This window comes from Notolepis coatsorum (genome assembly GCF_963971535.1).
Source record: "Notolepis coatsorum genome assembly, chromosome: 11".
NCBI lineage: Eukaryota > Metazoa > Chordata > Actinopteri > Aulopiformes > Paralepididae > Notolepis > Notolepis coatsorum.
In genome coordinates, this window is record NC_140175.1 from 52,870,432 (window position 1) to 52,887,305 (window position 16,874).

Genomic DNA, 16,874 nt, shown 5'->3' on the forward strand with positions numbered 1-16,874 from the left:
TGCACGTTCACTAAGTGTTAACAGAACTTGGTTATAGTCATAACCTAACGTTCGTTGGTTGACTTTTTTTTATTACATTGGATGCCATTTTGTCACAGGAAAGATTTGCCTCTAGGATGGAACCCAGGTAGGTAATTTCGTCTTTCCTCGTGACAATATTGTCACCCACTGTAACTGAGAAGCCGTCGGTCTTGCTGAGTTTGTTATTTGAACCGAAGAGAACAGACTCTGTTTTGCCCATGTGTAATGATAGTTTGTTATCAGCGAGCCATATGCAGATTTTGCCTAGTTCCGAGCTGAGGGTTTTTTCAACCTGCAACTTGTTCTTGTCAGAGACCAGCAGGGCTGAGTCGTCCGCAAACAGGAACAAGTTGCAGTCACAGGCTGACGACATGTCATTTGCATAAATTAGGACGAGTAGCGGTCCTAGTATGCTTCCTTGTGGAACACCACAGCTCACTGTGAGGGGGGGGGGGGGGATAGAGTACCGTACATCCGTACATCAAAAGAGAGTTGCGAGCCCCGCTTTGTTTTGTGTACTACTACTCAGTGGTGCGTTATTGAAATCATCTGAATGCGCATTTAATGTCCCCTCGCTTGGGCACAGACTAAAGACAGTGCCTAATTGCCTCTACGAATGGAATGTAACATGTCTTCACAACAAGTTAAGTGTGAATGTGTCTGAGAACGTATTTAACACACCTGACGACCGGCGCTATTGATATGCAAATAGCGAGTGAGCTTGCACACCGTGCTACTCCGTCCCATGAACAACGCATGCCTGCTACTACTGTTTTTACAGTTTGGCTCAGCACCAAGGAACGGAGGATGTGCGTTATTTATTTTTTCCTGAATTTGTGCTATCATGAGTCATGACATCAAATGGATTTGCCACTGACACAAAAAAAAATCCAGAAAACGAAGTCTTGAATGAACTTCATCTTCCGTGTTTGTTTTGGAAAATAAATCTTGTGGAGCACAAACTGACTCACAATTCAACTGACACGCCCACCGTCCCTCCATTGGTGGCGTGATTTTTTTCCGTATACTTTGTTTGCGAAGACGCTCTCTGATTGGCTAGCCGCGTACAGCGAAGACCCTCTCTGATTGGTTTAGCGCCGAAGGGTCTCTTCCGCCTTGTACATATATATTCTCTGCTTCAAAGTGGTTATGCTTTAAAGCCTTTGGCCCTCTTTCGAAGTGGGTTATGCTTAGAGTTAGGGTTAAGGTTAGGGTTAAGGTTGTTAGGGTTAGGGAACAACATAAAATTGTTGTTGAATATGCAGAAGGAGACCCTTCGGCGCTAAACCAATCAGAGAGGGTCTTCGCTGGACGCGGGCTAGCCAATCAGAGAGCGTCTTCGCAAACAAAGGCTACGGGAAAGAATTCACGCCCATTGGTGTGATCTCGCCACATCTAGCTAGGGCTAGTGATGCAATCTCCGGTAATCTAGTACTATGGTGACAACATAGGCTATAGGCTAACTAACTTCACAACTTCCGAGCCCAGGCGTTAGTAGGGCTAACGTTAGTTAATAATCGCTAACGTCCGCGACAGTTTGGATTAATTGAGACGGCGTCCTTGTTTGATACTTTGTGTTATTTATTTTTAGCTTGTCTGTCTGCAAATAAACTGCTTTTGCTGGATGGACTAGTCTCACTCGGCTAACGTTAGCTACACCAAAAGCTCCGATCGTTGTCTGTGTCCGGCTGGTTGTTGTACCGTAACGACACTGCTTTCCTTCTGGACAGTATCTGGGCTACTGCTTTCTTTCCATTCTTGAAGGGTCAGCTGTTTCTACTCTGGTCACATATCCTGTTTTTGCGGAACATAATGGCGACCGCTGCCCCCCCAGCAGCCTCTGGCTCAGCAGCGGCCACAGAGAACACGAACCCCGGGGGCCTGTCCGGTGGCCCCGGCAGCAGCAGCACCTCCACCCCGGCGGGGGACGGTGGGAACCAGGACAGCACCTTTGAGTGTAACATCTGCCTGGACACCTCCAAGGACGCCGTGATCAGCCTCTGTGGGCACCTGTTCTGGTAGGTTAAATCATACAGGTTTCACTTGACTTTGTACTATTACCCTGATGTAAACAAGACGAAAGTTTTGAACTGTACCCATTCTGCAATCAATCAAAACCAGACCAATTTGTTTTTGTGGATGGAACAAAAAAATACAGACCAAATGGCACATAGGGGAGACAAACTTACCAGAAGTGTCTAATAGAAACGTTTAAGTGCACAAGAAGTATATAAAAAGATCCATTCATCGTCATCTTCAAAAAATACAAATAAATTATTTAGCCTAAAACAAATATGTAAGCTTTTTTTTTATCATGCATTGTCCTAATTATTCAAACCTACGTTTAATACTGAAATCCTGAAGCAAGGTCAGATAGTGTACTGGATTTTATTCAATTGTAGCATTCGCCTAATAGCCTGGTTATTCTGGTAATACTGGTAAATTCAGGCTATGCTGACAAACCAAAAAAACAACCAAAAATGAAGGGGGAAAAACAGAGAGGGAGCGATAGGAAGGGAGCGAGGGGGACATTACAGTATTGATCATGCATATTGACTTTAGAGACCAACCGTAGATTCTCGGGTACGCAACAGCCAGCCCTGTTAGGTGCCAGACTGTCCAGAGAAGTTTTCAGACATGGTGAAAGTAACCTGGGACCAGTGTCCTCACTCAGCCATAACAGACTGCACACCAGACGTTGGGAAATAGAGATATATTGTCGACCTCTATCCTGATCCCACCACAGTACCCAGGGTTGTTTAGTTTTTGTTTTTAACTCCTCAGCGAGCCACTTTGACAGGTAGCCAGTCATTGTTTAAGGGTTCTAACTTCTATCCTATTCATATATATATATATATATATATATATATATAATGTTATTAATGGTCTGTTAAAATAGTGAAATAGTCTGGCAATCCTTGCAGTCCACTAGCTAGCCAATATGGCTGTCTGTCTACATCCCATGGCCCAGAAAGAGGTTTTCATGTGAAGCTGCAAAGCCTCATTCACCTAAAAAGTTGTTTATAAACCTGTCCCCTTAGTTGAACCCTAACCTTAACCATCCCCACCACCTAAGAATTAAATGTGCAAACATCCTTCCCAGCTATGAGATCTAGACACTACCTTTCTAATTCAGATTATGTGCAAACCTCAGCAGGAAGTGACATCATCTTGACCTCATCAATAGTCAGATCCTGTTCATGTGAAGTTTGAAAACATGAACAAACTTACTTTTAATATTTGAATGTGTCCACCTTAAAGGCATAGTTGTGATTTTTGGAACCCTAGCCCTATTTCTTACTTACCAATGATGATATTGATCATATATCATACTAGTTGTGGATAGTTAGCCACAAACCAAAACAAAGTCAGTAGGGTTGAGCTCCTGTCTGTACAAGTTGACTGAAGCTCACTGAAATCTACTTGTGTGGAGTACATTTCGGTGAGCCTCATACAGACAGGAGTTCAACCCCATTGACTTTGCATTGGTTTGTGGCAAACTATCCAGAGCTAGCTACTGAGAAAGGATTCTACCAGGCAATCATCATCATCATTGGTAAATATGAAATAGGGCTAGGGCTCCAAAAATCACAACTATCCCTTTACTTCTAGTTGATCATAACGTTTCTTTAATCAGACATTCTATTTTTTCCTCCACGTCCTTCTTTCCCTGACATTGCATCACATCTCCATCAGTTGGCCCTGCTTACATCAGGTGAGTTGACTACTGGTCCTTCTCACTTATTCACCTCAAATACTTACTTACTATTACTGTTGTCAGGTACTGGTAAGTCATGGTATAGAATAACAGAAAGAAAAAAGTGTCCTTGATGATAAAATTTTTTAAATGGTTTATTGTTTGTTCCTGTTGATGCAGTGGCTGGAGACAAGGCCCAACAGACAAGTGTGTCCAGTGTGTAAAGCAGGAATCAGCCGAGACAAAGTCATCCCTCTGTATGGAAGAGGAAGCACCGGGCAGCAGGACCCCAGGTACAAAAAATGGCACCAAAAAATATATAGTTTATTGTCAACCTCTGTTACTTCTGACCTGATGAAGAACCATTGTTCCTTCAAGTTCTGTCAATAAACCATGTGTTTGAGCAGTAATGTACATGCTCATATTCATCCATCAGGGCCAAAACCTCATGCCACAAGAACAGTTTCTTCCCCTCTGCAGTGAGCCTCATCAAGAAGGCTCGGAACCCTCACTGACCCCCCCCCCCCCACGGTGTTACATTAACACACCCCTACTGGACTAAATACTTGCATAAACAACCAAACATACCTGTTCACACAGTACTTCACTGACTCATACTCTTTGCACATAACTGCCCAATTGCACAGCCCTGGCCTATTCCCTTTTTTTGTACTATATTCTTTTGTGCTATATTTAATTTAGTTTATATCCCATTTAATATTATTCAACTTCTTTATTTACAGTTGTACAGCCCTGGCCTATATTTGACTTTATTCCATAATTATATTATATTCTATTGTGCTTATCTTAGTTCATATATTCATTTTATCTTACTCCACCTCTTTATTGTATTATCTGTCTGTTAATGTCTGTCCGCCAATGTCGCACCGAAAACGACCAAAGCAAATTCCTTGTATGTGAAAACTACTTGGCAATAAAGACTTTTCTGATTCTGATATTACTAAACTATACATCTAATGTATGTCAGGCGATGAGTCCTCATATGTTTCACTTAATAATAATTGTTCTAATACTGATGAAATTCTGCTATGTTGTATTCCCACTCAATGTTAGAGTATATAAATCAATTGGTTAGTAGTATGCGATTAGGCATATCAGCCAAATTAGAGTCTGAATATGAATTCTGTGTGAGCTGTTGTTGATTAAATATCTCCTCCTGGTTCCAGGGAACGAACTCCCCCACGACCTCAGGGACAGAGACCAGAGCCAGAGAATCGTGGTGTAAGTATAATGTCCTAAAATTAACAATCCTCTAAAGCTTCACTATGTTGTTCTGGGAGGAGAGAAAAAAGTCTTAAATAATTACTTAGAAATGCTTAGAATTAGTTTCTAATATCAACACAAATGAAGACAAGCTTGAATCCGCAATAGCTGCGGTTGCGTACGTGCATTGCATCCATGCACTTACACACTCACATCCTCACTATGGCCTATACTGACACAGTAACAATATCACAAGCCCCATCACTGCTGCAAATGGATTGTGTCTCATGGTAAGAATAAATGTTTTGATTTTTAACCAAATATTGTTTAGTACGATTTTGAAGAATAAATTCTCACACAAACAGTCACAATACTGAATCCTTATCAGCATTACATTTACATTTAGTCATTTAGCTGACGCTTATATCTAAAGTGACTTACAAATTGTGTACAACAAGTCAGCAGGAGGGGTACACCTCTGGCAGCTAAGGGTAAGTGGTATTGTTCGTCTAGGAGTGTCGAACTTGAGTGCTACACTCTGAGTGCATAGTAGTATATTAGCATAGTATTAGCAAAGTACGTTTTTAGTTGACAGGCTGGTTTCAGCTGTCCTGACTGGTGGGAAGTTTGTTCTACCACCGTGGAGCCAGGACGGAGAATAGCCTGCTTTGTTTCGATTGACCCGAATAGGAGTGGGTCTCGGATGGCCAGGAGATGCAGAGCATAGGGGTGAGGGTGTGTAGTTAGAGACCATTGACCATTGAGGTAGGAGGGAGCCATTCACCTCGTTGCATGGAATGCCAGGTCAAGAACCTTGAAGCGGATTCATGCGGCAAGGGGAAGCATAGCAGTTGTATGAGAAGGCATGAGAAGTGATGTTACCCAGAGATTTGGTGTAGAGGGAGAAGAGGAGGGGTCCAAGGACCGAGCCGTATCTGAAGGGCGAGCAGAGAAAGTCAGCAAGAAGCGGATATGGACTAGCTAGCCTAGTTGTTGGCCAAAAACACTTCTCCTGGAGTTTTATGCTAGGCTAGTAGTGGTCCATATCCACTTCTATAAATCTTTACTAAGCTAGGCTAGTCCATCTTCTTGTCTGACTCTGGAGAAGAGGGTAAGCGCATTTCCCATAATGTCCCTGTGTTCTTTTTCAGACAGATTTGCGGAGTCTTGACTGTTTGCAATGTAACATGCCGTGTTGCATGATCCATTCCTGATGAAAGTATTACAGTGGATGATGCAGTCATCAAGTCACTGTGGCGCCAATCTGCTGTTAATTCATTAAGAGAATGAGCCGACACTGTGGGACCTATTAGAACAACCTCTGAGCAGGAGCAGAGGCCCCAGTGGGGACATGACAACATGTTGTATTGGCTATTGCGTCACATCTTAACCTCTGTAAAACTGCCAGTTTGTCGGCTAGGAAAATCATAGGAGTGGGCCTGAACGAGACACGTTCCTTACCCTTCCTCGATACTTAGGGTCGAAGTGCCCTTGATCTGCTCAGTACTCCCCCATGGCTGCTGCTGGGAATAATGTGTTCTTAAATGGTTAATAATTAAGGGTAATATGTTCTTAATGGTTAGATAAGCCTAAAAAGAAATGTACTCCGATATTTTGACCTGTATAAGAGCTGGGCGATGGAAACCAAGGTGTCATTAAAGCTAAAGCCCTGCTCCCTCCCATCCAAGCTAGGTTCTGTCAGCGCTCACCCCAGGGTTTTAGCACTGGGGATATTTTACATCACCTCCCTAATGTTGGAAGATTACACATTCATGTAACTCTGTTTACAGGGATTTCAAGGGTTCGGGTTTGGAGACGGAGGGTTCCAGATGTCCTTTGGGATTGGTGCCTTTCCGTTTGGTATATTTGCCACAGCATTTAACATCAACGATGGAAGACCTCCACCAGGTATGGATGTTTTGCACCCTGAAACACATGTAATTTCCCTGTACCCCAGCCTGGGTGAATACTCTATACTGATTGGCTGAAGGGGTTAAGATGAGAACTTCCTTTAATGATCCCCTTGGGGAAATTCAGGCATTATAGCAGCATGGGAGAGGGGAGGTACAGGTATGGGCAGGGTAATAGAAGAAATACTATAAAATAAACAGTGTAAACAATACTCTAACCCTAACTCTGAATACCACATTATCCCTGAGGGCATACGGATGGGATGTCTTAACCTATAGCCAAGTTAGAATCCCCAGTTCCCCCGAATGTGAGACGGCGCCCCTGAAAGGAGCGAAGCAGCAACTGTTGAACCTCTGCTTCCCTCATAGCTGCCCCTGGGACTCCTCAGCACATGGACGAGCAGTTCCTGTCTCGACTCTTTCTGTTCGTGGCCCTGGTGATCATGTTCTGGCTGCTCATTGCATGAATGACCGGATGACCGAGACAACCCCCAGGAGAAAGAACGTGACACATGCTGCACAAGAGAGATCAGACATTAATTAACTCAACATCAGCCCCGCCTGCATCTACCTGGTTCTGTCTCTTTACATTCTAAGTATTTGGCACGACGACCCTGTCGCTCCTTGACTTCTCTCTTGTGATTTAGACCTAGTGTGATGATGTACTGAATCAATGATGTGACGTTCGTCTGTGAGCTGAGATTCACATACTTGGGTGGGTGGGTGGGGGGGGGGGGGGTGCGGGGGGTGCGGCTGAGAGAGAGAGAGAGAGAGTGCAAAAGTAATTTCTTGATGAACCCAGTTGTGGAGTATTTAGTTATTTATCCAATCTGGGTTTTTTTAGGACTGTATCAGGGCTTGAAATAAACACAAGAAACCAGCTAAATGCTGGTATATTTGTCTTAAAGGTAGAATCTGTAATGCCATCAACCTCTAGGCAAAAGAGCCCCTCTTGGTATTGCAAGTTAAGTGGGGATGGGTTGCTACTGCTGACCACACCTCAGGCTCTGCCAAGACCGGTCTGGAGAAAGTCACACTATAATAGGTGACTGTGCTCTATTTGCGTGTGCTGGTGCGCTGCCGAATACATAATGGAAAGGATGTAGAAAACTGCTTAGATGGAGTGTGATCTGTCAGCCAGCGCAGCATAATTGTTAGCTGACAAAACAAACTGCCATAAAAGCCAGCATGGACAGTAATGTTGATATTATGATTTCATGTAAATTAAGCCTGAATGACATTAATCAGTTCTGTGTTAGTGTTTGTGTGGGCCATGCGGCCGCGGTGACGTAAACTGTCGCTGCTGAAAGTTAGTGAATAGTGTGCGGACTTCGCCTACCCGGCACGGTAACGGCACAGATCCAGTTACTAAACCCAAAAAACAAAACGAGTAAACAAGTGCAATACCAAGCAGGGCTCTTTTGTCTAGAGGTCAGGTCACTGTTTGACGACATTACAGACTCCACCTTTATCTCTTGTCATCTCTTGCCTGCCAAGAAACCACATAGAATTGAAATAGGTGAATCTACTAGGCACTACAGGCGTTTGACAGGAAAGTTCATTCCATTCCCTGCTTAATCTATTGTTTTAACTGTTCATACAACCAAATACTGAGAGCAAGTATCTTAATTGCAATACTATCACTATGCGATTTAGATGTGTACATACATACACCATATATGATGAACATTGATATGCAAGTTTAATGTACAATAGACCTTTTTGACATGTCATAGATGAACACAGCTGTAACCAATAACATAAATAATGTGTCTGTTCTATGACTCATCAAAATGTCTGTTGGGCACCGTGAAGGTAAAGAGAAAAGTTAAATATTGCTCCTAAAATCACTTCTGGGTTACAGTTGTACAATTTTTAATATAGCTTTGGCCTCAATTTTGTGGATGTTTTTAATTGTTGAAGGAAAGCGATCAGTATTTGTAAACTTGTCAATAACTGAATAATGTAACTGAATGTCTCATTGTCCATATCATATTTTTCTGCTTATAAAGACTTTTGAAGAAACCAAAAAATGGAGACAAGCTGCAAAAAAAATTCTTTACTTCCAGGGAGTTCTGTCACCATGTTAAGGTTATAAATCACATGCCCCATTGTTAGATGTATTAGTAAGAATTACATGTGTCACGTTGTATATTATTATGACTGCTCCTAAAGTTAGGCTGTGAATTTATGAACTTCACATGTTGGAATGTCTGCTATATCTAAAAATCATTACTGGAGGTAATGCTAACTTAATCCGCCACTGCCAAAGTGGATATAACATGTACAGTTCATGTGTTATTCCTGTGGTCTAAAACAATCCAAAAATATTAGTGAACACAAACTCTACCAAATCCAAAAACTGCAGTGCTAAAACTCAAACGTGGGATGTCATCAGGTATAAAGTCTGAAGCTGCTCCATAGACAATGAATTGAGAAAGATGTTATAGACGACACTGGGAGCACCCAGGTGAATGTTCTGAGTATACGGGTACATCGTTTCAGAACTGAGAACACTACTAGAGAATAAAGCTCACCTTGGTATACAATCAGTCTTCCTTAATCCGTCGAGGGAGCAGCTCCAGACTTTATACCGGATGACATCACAAGTTTGAGTCTTATTTCTCTAGTTTCTAGCTTTGAGCTAGTATCTGAAGTTCACAAATAGGAGGGAGGAACAGCTGAATGGTATATTTTTCTAATAGTGTTCTCAACTTGTGAATAATCCCATTTTGCTCACCATGAACGTTTGCTTACTGTAATGACATGTAAAGAACTCAAATAGAACTGCCTAGATGAAATGCAGATTGATTGAATAAAATAAACCCCTTTTATAAAATCAAGTCCACCCTGTCGGTCAAGAGGAATAGTATGTAAATAAAGATATTAATGGTAGCATGTCTGTTTTCTTAATATTAATCTGTTTGGCCATGCCTCCTAAATCTTATAGGAATGCACCGATATGGATACTGGTACCAATGGAGCCAACAACACCGGGCTAAAAGAGGGTGTCAGTGTTCCTGAATGCACAAAAAAAGTGTCTGTCATAAATTAATTTCATTTTCCACCCTTTTCACAAATATAATGTTAGATCTCTAATGTGGAGATATTTCTCCATTGTTCAGTAAAGGATGGGATTCCTCAGCAGTGACAGAAGCATCAGTGCGTTCCGAGTCTCACCGTTACGCTTGAGTGTCATAATGCATGTGTGACGAACAAAACAGAACTGCTACTAAAACGTGTTATTGGTAACAAAACCGCCCACGACACTTCCCATACAGGTACTGTGTACGTACATCGGCAGGTGACTAAACTAGTTTGTGATTTTGGTTAACTAACTATCAAAATAAGGAGCTCATCAACCATAAGCTAAAACGGTGGATCCATGCTGTAAAAACGGAACAAACAATTTCCTCTTGAAGTTTTTTTCTTTTGGATGAAGCTTTAGAAAACTAAGAACAAAATACAAAAACAATATTTTCAGGATGTTTTTTTCACCCACAGGGTTTTTCAGTTTATCACACAAATCCAACTTCTTTCCACAACGGAGATTCCTGCCATTTTAACCCCTAGTTTGTTTTGGGGTTTTTGTGTCTTTGTCATGTTGATCACGGTTCTGATTGGGCCTCAGTTCTCAGTCTGATTCCGTCTCTGTTTTCTCTTGAGATTTCGGCTGCTCCACGCTGAACTCCGCCTCGTACATGACATGCTGGATTTTAATTTTCGTCTCGCATCTTTTCTGCGGAGTGAGTCGCTTCAAGGCGGGAACAAAACTCAACAGAAACATTTCGTCCTCGTCTCTCTGCTTGGAAGAAAAAGACTGAACATTGTCTTTGGCCTGCCTCTTTGTCTTAGGGGCAGGAGGTGCCGGCATGCTAAGTAAGCGGCGTTTCCTCCCTGGCTTGGCCAGGGGGGCTATCGGTGATCCTGAAGGAAGCTTGGTCAGGAAGGCCACGACGGAGGCTGGAGACGACGGAGACAGCTGGGTCACAAAGGCCACCTGGGCCTTGGAATCGACCTGGGAGGAGGAGGAGGCCTTCATGTTGGCCAGAGCCACCCTGGCCGCGTCGGATGTCTCGCCTTCGCCGGACTCGTTGCCGTGGTTCCCTTCATCGTCGTCGTCATTTCCGTTCTCCGACATGCCATTTCTGGACCCTGTGAAGGGTGCGATGAAGTTGAGTAGTTGCCTGTATTTCCATCGGCTGGGGATGAGCTCTCCTTGCTGCTTGGTCTTCAGCTCATTGCGAACTTCCTTCAGATACCGGTCTCTCAGGTTCTTCCATTTCCTCTTGCACTCCTCTGCTGGAGAGAGAACAGAGAGCAGAAGAATGAACAGAAGGAAGCAGAAAGACATTGAAGAAAACAGCTGAGGCCCCCAGATCAACTTATCTCAATTTGCCACAATTTGTATAAATGTTTTCCACCAAATGTACCAATAAACTACTGAAAATGCCTTAGCAGCATCTCTACACATTTACCCTCATTGAGAATGCAAGGATTCATGAATATACAAATTATTTTAAGGGAACTACAGAGAAACTCCTTATCCAGGGGAAGAATGTGAAAAGGGTGCTGTGGTGACAAGTTCTGCATGAATAACAATCTGTATAGTCAAAAGGCCTGCCTCCAAGAGGTGGCAACAATGAAAAATACATGATTTTGAGTGGAGGAAGTCTTTAAAACAGGCAAGGGTTTCCCCTGTCGTACACAGAGAAATGTGATGTGCAACATGCAGGTTGCTCAAAAGTTCAAATCAACTGAACTTTGAACCCAGCCACGATAGTCTACATTACATTATATATTTGCCTACTCAGATGCATTTAAGTGGTGGTGTTTTGTGTGTTTGTTTTGAGGTGTGGGTTAGTGTGTTTTTTTGTGACTCCTGCTGGTGTGAATGTTGCATGTTGATAACAATCTGCTCTTAGAATGGGCTCAACCACGTTTATGCACTCATGGTAATAGTCAGTGATGTAGTGGTGAAAATTAAATTAAATAAAAGGTAGCAAAGAACCAATACTTAAATAATATTCTAATACAAAATAGTATACTAGATTTCTGCACAAACTAAGCATATTTCTATTTGGGTATCCAGAAAAGCACTATATATAAGCCTGATGTATTATTATTATTATAACGAGTCCCCCTAATATTGGGCAGCTGATTGGATTCCATCCTCTACTGGGCTACAAACAATGACCTATCAAAAAAATTGCCCCATGAGCCTCATATTTGTATTCTATTTGTCAAAAAAAGAAAGAAAATGTGTGACTCAAAATAAGAGCCTATAATGTAGATCAGAGGAGCATCCCTCCCTCCCCGTGCAGCCCAACCACGCGGCTAGCGGCGCGGCATGAGAGCAGAAACATCCCTGTCTGCAGCGCGCGGCCTACGGCAGAGAGCAGCTACCGCTACCACGGTGCCGCGTCCACATTGACAGCTTTGTTGATACACAGCGGCGGGACGAGGTGGGGGGAACCTGTCCATTTCCATTCAAATTACATGTGTAGAACGTCGGTAATCAAACTATAAACGACGTTAGACGTGTCGAATAAAACATGTGGCTATCCCAGATGTTAATGTTAACAGACTGTAAAAATGTAAGAATCGGTAACTTTGTCAAACAGGCATATACGCTGCAAGTACCCGGATGTTCCGCGGCGCTACCAGACACGACTTTTCTGGAGCTACCGCCTGCCGTGCTAACCGCGCGGAGGAAAACGCTAAACACCGCGCTCCGCACGACACCTGCAGACACCACATACCGGTAACTGCAGAACAACTAAATATATATCAAAATGTCAACATTTATTAACTCGTGATGTCAAACTGCATACGCTAGCCATTAGCTAGGCCATTAAGAAGTAGCTATAAAACTTGTGAGGAATTAAAACAAACACTACTCACTCGGAAGACTCAATAACCCGCTGATGCTTCTCCACGCGCTGTTTCGACTCTCAATGCAACGGTAGTTTGGTAAAGTGACATTATACAGCTCTGGGAAATTAAAAACGGACAATATTAACTTATCGTCCATTTTGCTGTGATGATGTTGTGCTTGCGCCGCGGTCGCGGAAGCGGCAATCATCTCCCGCCTTTTCCGCCCCAGTTTCCGCCTCTGCGCGCAGCCGCTCTTGACGCTTGACGCTTGACGCTTGTCCGTTTTCTTCTGGGCTGAGGACATTACAGTCTTCTGTCGGATGAGGGCGCACTATTCCATGCATTAACTTTTCCGACTTGTCCTCCAGAGACGGTGTGGTACCACTCAATTTAGGAATTCTTAACATTGCTATTGTGGCGTCCAGGTATTTTGTGATCCCATAAAATGTGTCTCTTTTGCGTTCCTCACGAAGCAGCTTCAGATTTTACATACTGAGGACGACATCACTTACTGTACATTTGAATCTTAGTTCTCTAATTCATGGCGTTGGTCATTATTGACACACAAACAGACTGAACTGTCCTCACCTTTATTATTATTGCTATAATCTGGTATATTTGCAATGGCAGGCCAATGCATAAGCCCATATGATATAATATATTATAGTATTAGACCTATATCAATTTTATATTTATTTAAATAAACATGTGTATAACAGTAACTAAAGAAACTTTAATAATAACAGTAATCACACTGCCAGGGTTAGGGGTTCCATTCCCTGTGTAGCTCAATGGGTAGAGCGTGACACTAACACTGCCAGGGTTAGGGGTTCCATTCCCTGTGTAGGGGGGGTCATTTGGGGCCATCCATGCAAATGTATACAGTTATGGGACTGTGAGGTGATGTGGATGCTATTTACCATAAATCCCCCCCATACAACTCAAGAGTCTGTCTGTGTGTGTGTGTGTGTGTGTGTGTGTGTGTGTGAGTGTGTGTGTGTGTGTGTGTGTGTGTGTGGATCTGTCCTCCAGCACCACCATTAGAACAAACCTTCCACATCTATTAGATGTACAGTTACACAATTTGCTGTGAATATGAATGAGCCCTTAAGGGATAAACCTGTTGATTTTGGTGACCCTATGACCTTTCCGGTCTGTCCCTCAGGATCCATCACCCTCTGACTTCTCCTCTTCCTCATCACAATAATAGAGCTGAAGAAATTCTTAGCCGACTAATAGTAATATTATTTGTCAGTTAATCGATTTGTTGATTTTATCTACAAATCTGAAAAAATCCATGTGCAATAATGCAGAAGACCTCTTTAAAATCGAGTGCTTACCAGAGATAGGAAATAACTCATTCAGCATGGAAAAAAGTATTAAAATCAAATAATCAACTACCAAAGTCTTGGTAGACTAAGATCAAGCTTGTTTATTTGTTTATTATCTGGGTCCCCATTAGTCTACACCCATGGGTGAAAGACTATTCTTCCTGGGGTCCAGACACATAACTTACAACATTACAGTACATTACAGTAATAAAAAAAACAATAAAAATAAAAACACTTTAGCCTAAGTACTCTCAATATCTTCAAAATCTCACAAAAAACACAGGCTCCACCCACAAATACAACACTAACTAAATAAATCAGTAACTCAACTGTATTTCATTATTCATAACAGCATTTTTCAACTTTTTCTTAAAAGTAAATTAGTTGCTGATCATCATTATCTTCACAGGTATACAATTCCAAACTGACAGATTAATTGACTAATGGACTATGAGGGGGCAGCCGTATACAATAGTTATCAAACCACATATTGATTCAGCCTCAATCCCACATCCTGCAGCTCAGACAGTCTGAAGGAGACATGTTCATTTACCTACCAGACATAGATCCTTTCACTACCACACTACAGAAGGTTAACCTTTCACTACCACACTACAGACGGTTAACATTTTGTGCCCAACACAACGCTTCTGTCAGACACCAAATGTTGTTGATTTTCATGTTTTTAATTTACATGGTCGACATTGTTCTCTATGTTGTTGTTGTTGTTGTTGTTGTTGTTGTCGTAAACCATCAAGGACCATGAAACCCATTCTAAACACAATACCTTCAAAAAAATACATGGGTGTCAATGTAGAAATGAGGGCCTCAGTATCCCCACCTATCAGCCTAATTACAACTGAAATATATAGGACGATAGGGTCACAGTATTCCTACTTATCAGCCTAATTACAACTGGAATATACAGGATGATAGGGTCACAGTATTCCTACCTATCAGCCTAATTACAACTGAAATATATAGGATGGTAGAAACACATTATTATTGATTATGGAGTTCTCTCAGGTGCGAGGGGTGGATTGGCTGTCTGACCCTCAGTATCAACCTGGAACCTTTCCTCCTCCCCCTCTTCAGCAGGGAGGTGTTGACCTCCTGCAGACCCCGTGTTCTCCTCCACCAGCTCACAAGCAGGGTTGGAGAAGGCAGAGAGAGGGAGATTTATCCTCCGCTCCTCCCTCTCACAGGCCTCCTGCTGCTGCTGCCTCCTGAAGCTCCGCCCCCTGGAGACATGAAACAAAAACCATAATGCTCAGTGGAGCCGTGGGACCTGCAAGGACTTTACATGTTGGCAGCCAAGTGGGATGTTGCATTTAAACTTTACATTTTAGATATATATAGCCGGTGGCCTTCTCCAGAGCCATTTTGATTAGACTCATTTACATTTAGTCATTTAGCTGACGCTTTTATCCAAAGCGACTTACAAGTTCTGTACGACAAGTCATCAGGAAGGGCACACAACTCTATCAGCTGAGTAACAATGTTCATCAAAGTGTTGAGTGCTACAGTGTAGGTTAGTTTATTAGGACAAGTGCATGACAGTAAGGTTAGTTAGGGTTAGACTTTTTTTTTAAATAATTTTTTTTAAATTTCAGATAATGGTTGAAGAAGTGCGTCTTTAGTTGACGGCGAAATATTGGACGAGTTTCGGCTGACCTAACTGGGGTGGGGTAGTTCATTCCACCATTGTGGGGCAAGGACTGAGACTCACGTGTATTGTCATTAAACGGTACAGTACAATGAAAATATGTTGACATCTAAGTGTGCAAATGTAACGTAAAGTTCAATAGTAATATAAAATATACAGGTGTTTAAACTGGAGTATATATAAATGAGTAATAATGCTAATCAGATACGGTAAATATAAATATATATAGTACAGCATTATTGTACATGCTATCATACAGAGGTATATGGGTAGACGTCACGATAGACTTACAAGTGCAACAACAGAATGGCCTCAAATCCTTGCATGGCCTTCTCCAGAGCGATTTACAACAAATGCAACAACAGAATGGTCCTAAATTCTTGCATCACCAACATTGCAATTATCCACATAATGAGAACAACTGAACTGACATGGCCCAGTAAATAGCCTAAGAGTAAGTGGGTTAAGGGTTGGTAAGTATGTTGCTCTGACTGCATAGTTAGCAACACACGATGGAGCACAGAGCCTGTTTGGGTTTTGTGTTGCTTCAGGAGGCACATTTAGACACTGGTGCAATACAATACAAAGCATATTAGCTACAGATTCTGCATCCCTGGTCAATCATCATAGTGCTGGGTATTGTTTGAAAATGTTCAAGTACCAATACCTGGGATTCGATACCACTACCAAAACAATGTTGTTAGCAGTTGTTACTGCTGGCCACACCTCAGGCTCTACCAAGAGAGGCTTGGAGAGATTCACAGTATAATAGGTTGCTCAAATCCAACCCACAAGTCAGACAAAAATTAAAATGTTTATTTTATAATAAAACACAAGATACTTGTGCCCTAATGATAAGGATAAATGCTCAATGAAGAAACCCAATGGCCATCACAACCCAGCATGTAGATACAGTATAGGCAGCGAGATATCTACACGCTGGGTAGATATCATCAGGGTTATCAAGTGGGCACCCCCCTTCACTGGTGTTTCGTCAAGTTAGGCCCACAACACCTCGGGAAGGCTTAATGATTAGTTCCAGCATCCCAGAACCACCCTCTCCCTGCTAGCTCCCATTTTGAACTAATTAGTAGGGATGTCCGATATTATCGGCCGATATTGGCATTAAAATGTGATATCGGAAAATA

At 42.3% G+C, this 16,874-nt stretch overlaps 2 protein-coding genes across 3 annotated transcripts; one reads left to right on the top strand and one right to left on the bottom strand.

The window, feature by feature from the left end:
- The first annotated feature begins 1,421 nt into the window (after positions 1-1,421).
- Positions 1,422-7,554, top strand: rnf185 (ring finger protein 185). Its single transcript, XM_084324621.1, has 6 exons — positions 1,422-2,039; positions 3,718-3,736; positions 3,899-4,011; positions 4,906-4,960; positions 6,733-6,850; positions 7,222-7,554. The coding sequence occupies exons 1-6, from the start codon at positions 1,834-1,836 to the stop codon at positions 7,317-7,319; spliced, it is 609 nt and encodes a 202-aa protein (XP_084180747.1). The 5' UTR covers positions 1,422-1,833; the 3' UTR covers positions 7,320-7,554.
- Positions 7,555-7,613: 59 nt separating this feature from the next.
- Positions 7,614-12,926, bottom strand: LOC311236382 (uncharacterized protein). 2 transcript variants are annotated; one of them, XM_084324047.1, is made up of 2 exons: positions 12,757-12,926; positions 7,614-11,151 (listed from the first exon to the last, which is right to left on the bottom strand). In XM_084324047.1, exons 1-2 carry the CDS (start codon positions 12,884-12,886, stop codon positions 10,487-10,489), a joined length of 795 nt encoding a protein of 264 aa, XP_084180173.1. In that variant the 5' UTR covers positions 12,887-12,926; the 3' UTR covers positions 7,614-10,486. The 2 variants fall into 2 exon arrangements, with proteins under 2 accessions (XP_084180173.1, XP_084180172.1); XM_084324046.1 differs by having other exon boundaries at positions 7,614-11,154.
- Between the last annotated feature and the right edge of the window lie 3,948 nt (positions 12,927-16,874).

Coding starts and splice junctions, on each gene's coding strand:
- rnf185 (XM_084324621.1), top strand. CDS start 1,834: ATGGCGACCGCTGCCCCCCCAGCAGCCTCTGGCTCAGCAGCGGCCACA. Junction 4,012..4,905: donor ACCGGGCAGCAGGACCCCAG/GTACAAAAAATG, acceptor TCCTGGTTCCAG/GGAACGAACTCCCCCACGAC. Junction 4,961..6,732: donor CAGAGCCAGAGAATCGTGGT/GTAAGTATAATG, acceptor CTCTGTTTACAG/GGATTTCAAGGGTTCGGGTT.
- LOC311236382 (XM_084324046.1), bottom strand. CDS start 12,886: ATGGACGATAAGTTAATATTGTCCGTTTTTAATTTCCCAGAGCTGTAT. Junction 11,155..12,756: donor CGGGTTATTGAGTCTTCCGA/GTGAGTAGTGTT, acceptor TTCTCTCTCCAG/CAGAGGAGTGCAAGAGGAAA.